Source organism: Tarenaya hassleriana, unplaced genomic scaffold (genome assembly GCF_000463585.1).
Source record: "Tarenaya hassleriana unplaced genomic scaffold, ASM46358v1 Cleome15, whole genome shotgun sequence".
Lineage (NCBI taxonomy): Eukaryota > Viridiplantae > Streptophyta > Magnoliopsida > Brassicales > Cleomaceae > Tarenaya > Tarenaya hassleriana.
This window is the reverse complement of record NW_010964923.1, coordinates 683,067-693,715: the sequence shown is the minus strand read 5'-3', so window position 1 is coordinate 693,715 and position 10,649 is coordinate 683,067. Positions and strand designations below refer to the sequence as shown.

At 29.7% G+C, this 10,649-nt stretch overlaps 2 protein-coding genes across 3 annotated transcripts in view; one reads left to right on the top strand and one right to left on the bottom strand.

The window, feature by feature from the left end:
- The window catches only part of LOC104808619 (ethylene-responsive transcription factor 1B), a 1,014-nt gene extending 806 nt beyond the window's left edge, over window positions 1-208 (bottom strand). The window contains exon 1 of one of the 2 annotated variants that reach the window (XM_010534334.1): window positions 1-208. In XM_010534334.1, the coding sequence (XP_010532636.1) occupies window positions 1-175 (175 nt within the window). In that variant the 5' untranslated portion in view covers window positions 176-208. The other variant, XM_010534333.1, reaches the window with a different exon arrangement.
- A 9,737-nt stretch (window positions 209-9,945) lies between these two features.
- On the top strand, window positions 9,946-10,617 carry LOC104808618 (ethylene-responsive transcription factor ERF098). The gene has a single exon (XM_010534332.1). The coding sequence runs from the start codon at window positions 10,044-10,046 to the stop codon at window positions 10,512-10,514; it is 471 nt and encodes a 156-aa protein (XP_010532634.1). The 5' UTR covers window positions 9,946-10,043; the 3' UTR covers window positions 10,515-10,617.
- The last annotated feature ends 32 nt before the right edge of the window (window positions 10,618-10,649 follow it).

Sequence of the window (10,649 nt, the reverse complement as noted above, 5' to 3'; positions counted from 1 at the left end):
GAACCGCTTGCTCGATTAGGCCGTAGAGAAGCATTTCTTCAGAATCGTTTTCGTTGAAGGGGAGAGAGTAGTTGTTGAAAGAAGAAGGAGAGGAGGAGTAAGATTCCGGCGGAGATTCGAGGGAATATTCCGGCGAGAATCCGGAGATCGGCGGCCAGAGAAAAGACGGATCCATTTGTGTGTTTTTTTCTTGTTTACACTGCTCTGTTTCCTCTGTTTCTTCGGTCTGGTCTGGTCGACGACGTCTATATATATAGAGATCGAGCGGGCGTGCGGGAGAAAATGTCCGAAAAGGGACACGAGGTTTTGCGGTCACGTGAGGGTGTTGAGGGGTAAAATGGTAAATTAGTTGTTAATAATAAGTGATAATACTTTGTAATGGAAATTGGAAATGAAATGAATTTAATCGATTTTAGGTTAGAGGCCCATTCACAACTCTTCTGCTTCCCCGAAGCTTCGAATAAAAGACAGTCTTCACTTTCTTTTTTTTTCCTTGTACACTTCGATTTATTTTTTTTTAAAACACACAAAATCTCAACAACTACTGCTACATGTTTTATTTTTATTGTTTTCTTTATTAGACGAGATTATCCGGTTTGATAAATACAAATTCCAGCCAATAAGATACCGTTTACCCAAAATATAATATATATAGCCAATAATTTATTTTTTTATTATAAAAATTGATGGAAAACTTATTGTATGGCAGTCGGTAAATAAGGGCATTCCTCGAATTTATTCACTGGTTTTCAACAACGAGAATACATCCCATCGTTCAAATTAGGGTTTTTGCCTAAATTAAAAGACAGCTTACTTCCATGTAAATTAATTACGTGCGGAAAATATCATATTTTTCTATAGAATCGATATTTTTCTCCATAAAGGGTGTGTGTGTGTCTGTATATATATACAATAATATATATGCTATATAGATTATCGCCAAGATGTATCGATATAGATTGCAAATTACTGAATAGGTCCATATTATCTATCATGTGATGAAAAATGTCGGGGTGAATGATAATATTTTCACATACAAAAATTACAAAAGTTGAACCTGTAACATTTGTGTAAAGTATTTCTCGTAATTCGTTTATTTAAGCTTTGAGTCCATAAATATCAATTGGAAATTCCGCAGTTGATAATAATTTATATATATTTATATATATATAAATATATGCGCGTGCATGTGAATTATATATTTCACCCTTCAATTTATTTGATTATTTATGCAAGTATATAAATATAATAATCATCGTTCTGACCTAAGTTTGAGTGATCTAGTGATGACCAAAGTATGTTCTCACTCTGGGTTCAAATCCAAACGTGGGAAGAGACATTCACCTGAACTTCTCCAATCCTCTAAAAAATATAATCAGATCAAAAACCCCATAAACTTCCGGATTATAAAAAAAAAAAATAGTGGTAATCATCCTTGTGATTTTCATTTGGGAAGAAATCATGAGGATATCTCGTGACAATAGACGGCGGGACCCACGTCAGGGCAATAATCCATCGTCATCCAATCAGATGATCGCCAAGTCAGTAACTCTGACGTCATATAATGATGTCAGTTTCTTTAGAATTTGTGTTCTGTGTTCTCCTGGGCGTCATCGCTCATATGCAGCTGGAAATATATTTTGGTCATAATAATAATACACGGAAATAAAGAGGAATAATAATTTATTTCTATATTTTTTTTCCAGATTTTAAATAATATCGATTACTTCTTTTCATTTTGCATATTATTATTTCGCCTATTGTGACATGCTTAATTATTTATTTTAGACCATGGTGTAGTTTGTCCATTTATATAATATAAAGCATTAGGAATGATACTCTACGTATTTATCCTTATAAACCCGAAAATAAAAAATATTTATCCTTATAAACCCTTCTTGATAAATCTTAGTGTATGGATATCCGTATTAGAATTTCAATCTCGCAATCATTGAAGGAAGAAAATAACGCGATTAAATGTGAAAATAATTATGCCATAAAATCCGAAATTACTGCCTAATCCATTGAAATACCCTTTCATGCAAATACCGTTTTTACACTTGGCCGTTTCAAGTTCCATTTCATCCACGTCACATCATTATCCTACACACTTAGGACCAAGCTAGTTTTCCTTTTTTTTATTATATATTTTTTTATAATCTAGAAATTTATCAAAGACTTTCGTCTTACATTTTTTTTTAAATCGAAAAAATACATATGAATATTTCTCTCTAAGTTGAGATTCGAACCGGAATTAAAAAAAAAAACTTTGTTTTATTTTTTACCGATTAAACCACTCAATCTTAGGTTATTATACATTATTTATATATATATATATAGAGAGAGAGAGACACGTAGGAATATTTTATTCGTATATGATTTTTTAAAATAAATTGTTGGTTGGAAGGAGTCAAAATACATGCCCCCTTGAGCCCCAAGGAAAATAAATTCAAGCCATCAAATCTATTAAGATAAAATTGGCTTTTTTTTATCTCCTTTTGAAAGCCCTTTGCAAAAGCGTAGATGCCGAAATTACATGATGTTAACTTATTAATTTATAAATAAATTAATATTATATTTATACCTATATAGGTATTGCTTATAAATAATTAGGTATAAATGTATGTACATACTACGTTTACTCTATTAACTAGGTTAAATGTCAATTTCATGTATATTACATGAAAGAATTCCAATTTTTTCGTATCTACATGTATATCGATAAAATTTGTTTTATCCATTTGGTTTGAATAATTTTTATTTTAAAAAAAATATTAATTTACACATATATAACATAACTAAATTCTTGCCATAGTTGACTCGTTCATGTCATTTACCATTACACCTCGCAAGGGGACAAAGAGACGAAACTATACTAACCGTTGCAATTACCGATCTTTGACGGTCCATCTCATTTTTTTTAAATATCTAACCAATTCTATTATCACAATCCATTACAAAAACTAAATAATTATATAAATTTTTTTCACATACACGCTTTTTTAGCATATGTACATACATATATGTATTGGTCACGCACGAGTCCTGCTGAGTAGGACAAGACAAAAGAGCATTTCAAAACTTTGAATCTAAACCAAAAACCAAGGAAACGAAAAGAACACATCATTCAAGCTGATGACGAATGAATATTATAAAGATTCTTTAATGTTTTTTTATAGAACAAAGTTACAACTTTGTAATCTCAATTTCAGCACGTGGTCAAATTGATCTTAAGAATTGGTCTTGGGCTTGTATATAACAAATATTAGTAATAAATATATAGCCATTAGCCACAGAAATGTTTGTCTTACGTGGATTATAATAATATTAAGATGGCACGATACGATTGCTTATTTATTTTCATAATTACGTCATCGAAAGCAAACAAAAATTATATTAATCCCAATGGGTGACCACTATCATACATATATTGTATTTCCGAGACGGTCGACGGATAAATATATATATATATATACATATATTGGTATAAGACCAATAAATATATTCACACACACGCACGCACAATATCAATGTATATATATAGACGTTTGTATATAATATATAGAACACAAATACAGACATACTATTTGGGCTGAAATCTAAGAAGAGATGGCGGATGGGCGAGGCATAATTAATTATAGATTTTAATGAAGCGATAAATAATGCGATTTTTTTTTTTATAAAAAAAGTGAAAAGTGGCAAAAATTGAATAAAAAGTCATTTAGTCCAATCATAGGAAAGAATGCAATCGAGTAAATATGTTGACTAAGGTGTTAGGTTTAAGGGGAAAGCTACACATTCATGGTACGTAGTCATATTTAGTCATATTTTGTAGAGTTTTGTTATCAATTATATATATATATATATATATTAAAATATTTTCATTATATTCAAAATAACTCTGGTAATTAATTCATCCGCCCAAGAAAAACATAGTTTATGTAATTTTGTGTTCAGTTAAAAATAAAATTATGCTGAATTTGAGGCGTAGTAAGTAACTATAATATATCATGTGTAGATAATAATATAAATTTATAAAAATATAAAAAGAAATGTAAAGCGATAATTCGGTATTTATTATATTCATTTATTCGCGTGGAGCCTAATTCACCGTAGCCCCCTCACGTCCCCTTCTTCGCACAAAACCTTTTACTATTTTGTCCTGCGTGGTCCTGTGATGGTCCAATTTTTATACACAAAATTAAATTGAAACTTTTGTGAATAAAATTTAATTTAAAAGTTGTTAATATAGTTTTAAAAGTTCAAACCAATATTCTAAAAACATAATAAAATTTAAAAATAAAAATAAAAAAATGAGTGTTTTTAATAATAAAAAAAAAGATTAAAAAAACTATATAACATATAATGTAAATTTTAAAAATATGAAGAGAAAAATCTAAACCCTAAATAAATAAATAAATCAAAATTGAATGATATACCTCTCCCCTCGTTTATTGGTCTCTATGGACAACTCTGTTGACTTACTTGAAGACCGAGTTAAATATTGGATATCACTCTCATATACTTTCGCCCCTACTAAATTTTGGAGCACTAATATTGTATTATTAAGATGCCAATAAATAAAATTATAGTTATTGTATCATTAGCCAAAATTACTATATATTTACTACAAGGAAAATCATATTTTGGAGATAAAATATAAAAACAATTTGCTGTTTAGTTTGTTTTTACATATGAGAGATCACAAAAAAATTAAAAATTACATGATGTAATTTAGATCGTCCATTAGAACTATATGTTGGTGCATGAATGTTATGGGGTTCAAAGGAATCTAGAAGATTGTCAATAATTAATTAACTAAAACCATATTAATACATTGTCAACTTAGCCATAATTAAACTTTGCATTTATTTGTTTCCCACGACCATATAATCGAATCCATCCTGCCACAAACTTTACCAAAAGAAAAAAACTAAATTAGGGTTAGGTTTAGGGTTTGTGGGTCGTAGTCAGCGATCATGGTTTTTATGGCTGTGGGTTTGGTCTAGAGAGAGGAGACCGATGGCTAAAGTTTCTAACCAATATCTTCAAAACTTCCGGTGGAAATTGAAACTAGGGCCGATCATTTCGGGTTTTGGTCGGGGTTTAGAGTTTAGGGTTTATAAAAAAAATATTAATTTTTGTTATTTTTTATTCCGATTCGAATTCGGTTTCAATTTATAGAAATCATAATCGTTCGATTTTTATATCGGATTCGGTTTGTGTACGATTATATTATTTGGTTCGGTTCGATTAGACTATTCGGTTAATAGCACAACGATCACCCATAATTGAAACCATCTTCTTTATATATAATCCTCCAAATTAATCTTCAAATTTCTACAAACAATAGCGATACTATTATTGCAAAAATTACAAAACAAGATAAACTTTTAGGATTAACATTATTATCCATAATTATATGATACACTATCAAGTAGGAGTGGGCACGGATCGGATATCCGGGATTTTTGAGATATCCATATCCGTATCCGATCCGCATAAGTATTCGATTTTGTTATCCGTATCCGATCCGTAATTTTCGGATATCCGCAACTTCGGATATTCGTTAAAATCACGGATATTTGTGGATATCCGTATCCGACCTAAAATATTATAAAATTTTAAATTTAAATTAAATAACAAATTCAAACGTAAATAAAATATATAATCTATTTAAGATAAATAATATTCACAAATTTAAAATTCATAATTTACACATTTCAAATCAACTCAAATACAAATACAATTATAATCTATCACATACAAATATATTTAAAATTCAAAATTCAAAACATTAAACATAATAAATTTTAATATTCAAAAATTAAAATTATAAACTTCAATATATATAAATTTTTTCTTGAATTACTCTAAAAAAACATGTAAATATTAAGCATTTTAAATCTCCATACCAAATTATTCTTATATTTAATAATATTATTACAAAATATGAATCGGATCGGATATGTCGTATAATTCAATTTTAATATCCGTATCCGATCTGTATCTGACAAATATCTTCAAATAAATATCCGTATCCGATCCGTAAACTCCGGATATCCGAATTTTCGGTTCGGATACGAATCGAATAACGGATCGATTCGAATTTTCGGATATTTTGCCCACCCCTACTATCAAGTTATATGAATACAAATTAACTTAAAATAGTTTATGCGTAGTCTATCGCGCGCGCACACACACAGCACACATATGTACATACATATATATATATATACATATATATATATATATATATATATATATATATATATGTCTATTTTGAGAAGTGATCATGTTTCAAGATTTGACGTGAATGAGTTCTTGGCAAGTGAACCTCTAATTAATTCCCTAATTAACCTCCCCAATCACAATTTTAAATAATTAAAAGTACAGAAACACATAGATACATCGAATATTGAGCATACAGTAAATTATGTTATTCACTTTAACCATAAGATTTGATTCGTCCTTTTTTTTACTTTGGGACCAAACCTAACTTAATGAAGTAAGTGTATCAATATGCCTTTTTTGTGTGTGACAAAGCAAACTGACTGGATTAGAACAAGTTGCACACTGTCAAGTCAAATTTAAATGTTGACCAAAGACTACTAAACTATATATATATATAAAAGAACACCATAAATTAAAAAAAAGAATATATATATATATATATTAAAAATAGAAAACCATAAATTAATGATGTTATATACGGTTTATTTTTCATCTTCTTGGTTTTGGTCCCGGATAACATCGGTATTAGATCTCTCTCCATTAGGTAATTCTCACGTGACGTTTTTAGATTCTGAAATTAATGTTTGTTTTGGTTCAAGATATTTATATTTTTCTGTTCTTAACGAGAAAATAATAATTAGTTATTGAGATAAAAGAGTAATAAGAACAAAAAAAATAAAAATAGGATACAAATATGGTCAAAGAAAATCAGGACGTAATCATTTAATTGTGAAAAAATAAAATAAAAAATAAAAACGACATAGCCAAGTTGGGCCAGGTCCAATGTGTTGCCCACCTAAATCGACGACAACTAGAAATCATAACCAACCAACCAATATTGAATCTCTGATTTTTGGGGCCCATGGGCCCCCACCTGTCTCATCTTTTTTTTTTGTATTCCCTTTAATATTAAATAAATAGATTTATTAAAATAGATTATATTATTATGAGGCCGAATAATCTCCTTTCCTGGCTAAATAATCAAAAAGAAGGTATTACTATTTTGATGTGTATATTGTATAATGTCTATAATTTACTTTTGCGATTAAATGTGAAAATAATTATGCCATAAAATCCGAAATTACTGCCTAATCCATTGAAATACCCTTTCATGCAAATACCGTTTTTACACTTGGCCGTTTCAAGTTCCATTTCATCCACGTCACATCATTATCCTACACACTTAGGACCAAGCTAGTTTTCCTTTTTTTTATTATATATTTTTTTATAATCTAGAAATTTATCAAAGACTTTCGTCTTACATTTTTTTTTAAATCGAAAAAATACATATGAATATTTCTCTCTAAGTTGAGATTCGAACCGGAATTAAAAAAAAAAACTTTGTTTTATTTTTTACCGATTAAACCACTCAATCTTAGGTTATTATACATTATTTATATATATATATATAGAGAGAGAGAGACACGTAGGAATATTTTATTCGTATATGATTTTTTAAAATAAATTGTTGGTTGGAAGGAGTCAAAATACATGCCCCCTTGAGCCCCAAGGAAAATAAATTCAAGCCATCAAATCTATTAAGATAAAATTGGCTTTTTTTTATCTCCTTTTGAAAGCCCTTTGCAAAAGCGTAGATGCCGAAATTACATGATGTTAACTTATTAATTTATAAATAAATTAATATTATATTTATACCTATATAGGTATTGCTTATAAATAATTAGGTATAAATGTATGTACATACTACGTTTACTCTATTAACTAGGTTATTTTGGGGGCCCATGGGCCCCCACCTGTCTCATCTTTTTTTTTTGTATTCCCTTTAATATTAAATAAATAGATTTATTAAAATAGATTATATTATTATGAGGCCGAATAATCTCCTTTCCTGGCTAAATAATCAAAAAGAAGGTATTACTATTTTGATGTGTATATTGTATAATGTATATAATTTACTTTTGTTGAATTAGATTCGCTTCTTAGAATAATCAATGGATGGGTTGAAAAAGAGTATAGAGACACCTACCTATACACACACACACACACACATATATATATATACATACATATATATATATATATATATATATATATATAATTCTTTTTTGCTTTTGGAAAGGAATATTGAGTCCAAGAAAAATAAGAAATAATGAAATAGAAAAAGGTGGCATCGTTTGACAAATATCGAAATACTTTTATAAATATTATAACAAAAAAAGTAACCTGCAAAAGGTAGTTCTAGGACCTTCTACCAATATAATATCGTTTTGATCTAAAATACAAATGTAATACTTCAAAAATAAAACCATGTGTTTATAAAGTTTAAAAATTTGTATAGAGTAAGATTTAACATAGATTAAATCTGCAGTTAAGAAGAATTTTGTAAGATCCAACAAAATAATAAAATTGGATTCCGTACCAAATAATGTTCCAACTACAGTTAGATTTTTTTTTTGGTAAAAAATAATATATATATATACACACACTCAACAATAAATGACTAATATATCCGGACAAGAGCAGTGGCACATATATGTGTGTGTGTATATATATATAAGTAATACATATGTTTGATTATATTAATTCCTCCCGCGCAAACACACACACACACACACATATGTGTTATATATATATGGATATATAGGGGTGTAAATAATGGTATTAAAAATCAAACCTAAAAGAGGAATGCTTAAAGGAAGTCTCGTGTGTGATCAACTGTTAGTTCGAACAAAATCTATCATTCCATTTGCTCAAAATCAGAATCATATCCCAAAGAAAAAAAGATAATATATAAAGCCTATAAAGACATATGGGGTGTATGTATATATATGTATATATATATATATATCCACGTACTTACCGAAACATGCAAGGAGATTTTACTCATTAATGGATCAAGGAGATTTAGTTATTGAAATTAACAATCCATTAAATAAGTTTCCGAATCTAATTAGAGTTTTAATGTGGAAAAATATTTTTACCATGTTATTAGGATTTGGCTTTTAATATTTAAATAATTTATAAATCCGGTGGTGCCTTGGATAATTTATCTTAAAAAAATGAAATTTTAGTGTTTTTTCAGACAAAATTCTTCTGCGTCCAAGAAAAGAATTAAAGGAAGGTAATGTCTATAAGATTCATATTTTCATTTTTTTTTTGGTGAAATTCATATTTTCAATTTAATCTCATATAACCCTAAAACAACATATTTTTTTTTCATTAGTTTGATCGTTGGATGATTTGGACTAATGGGGGCGGTCATTGATTCTTGGTTATAAGATGCTTTTTTATGTGGAGCAAGAATATAGATGTTTAAGAACCTATTACATGTTTGGGGTGTTAAAGAATAACTCTATATCATGAATGAATGTATTCACATATATAATTCCATACATGCATATGGCACTATATATCATTTTCTCTACAAATTGTATATATATGTGTATATAATATTATATATGTATACCTACACGTATATGTTGCATGAGAAAACATATATGGATTTTTGCAATATATGGAAACTTCCTGGAAACAACCATGCATGCATGCATGCATGTACAAAGGACAAGAAAACAAGATTTATCAAAAGGGGGAAAAAAAAAGAATGAAGAAGTCAACCCCACGAATCTTCAAATCACACGAAAACGACCGTCGAATCTGACTCGGTTGAAATTTTTCTTCCAATAACCTTATAAAATGCGCACGACATTTCATAAACTTCTCTTACAACACAACAAAACCAATCTTGAACCCAAAAAAAAAACAAGAATCCATCAAACACAAGAGATTAATCTATCTCTTGTTCTGTAATAATCTTTTCTATCTTATCTGAAAATTCTTCTCAAGTGATGGAGGGTTCAAGCACGAGGAGCAACAACAACAACAACCAGCAAGAAGACCGTCAAGCTCGATACCGTGGCGTGAGGAGGCGTCCGTGGGGAAAATATGCAGCCGAGATACGTGATCCGTCGAGGAACGGTTCGCGGCTTTGGCTCGGTACGTTCGATACAGCTGAAGATGCCGCACGTGCTTATGACCGAGCGGCTTTTAACCTAAGGGGCCATCTTGCTATACTCAACTTCCCCAACGAGTATTATTCTCGTGTCGCCGATTATTCTCCTCGCCCTCCCCTCCCTCATGCTTCTTCTTCTTCTTCGTCGTTTTCGAGTTCCTTTAATTACATGTCTTCCGGTTCAAATTCGTCTGGTGGGTCTCGACAAAACGAGGGGGAAGTGTTCGAGTTTGAGTATTTGGACGATAGGGTTTTGGACGAACTTCTTGGAGGAGAAGAGAGGAAGAAGCGAAGTAATCATGATTAATAGTGATTACTATTTAATGTTGCTAAATGTTTTTGTATTAATTTAATGTTTTCGACTGTTTTATGTTGGTGTTCTTATGACAACTTGTGGTGACTAAATATACATACATACATACATATATATACATACATACAT

Excerpts from the sequence above, each read along its gene's own strand:
- LOC104808618 (XM_010534332.1), top strand. The coding sequence starts at position 10,044 with ATGGAGGGTTCAAGCACGAGGAGCAACAACAACAACAACCAGCAAGAA.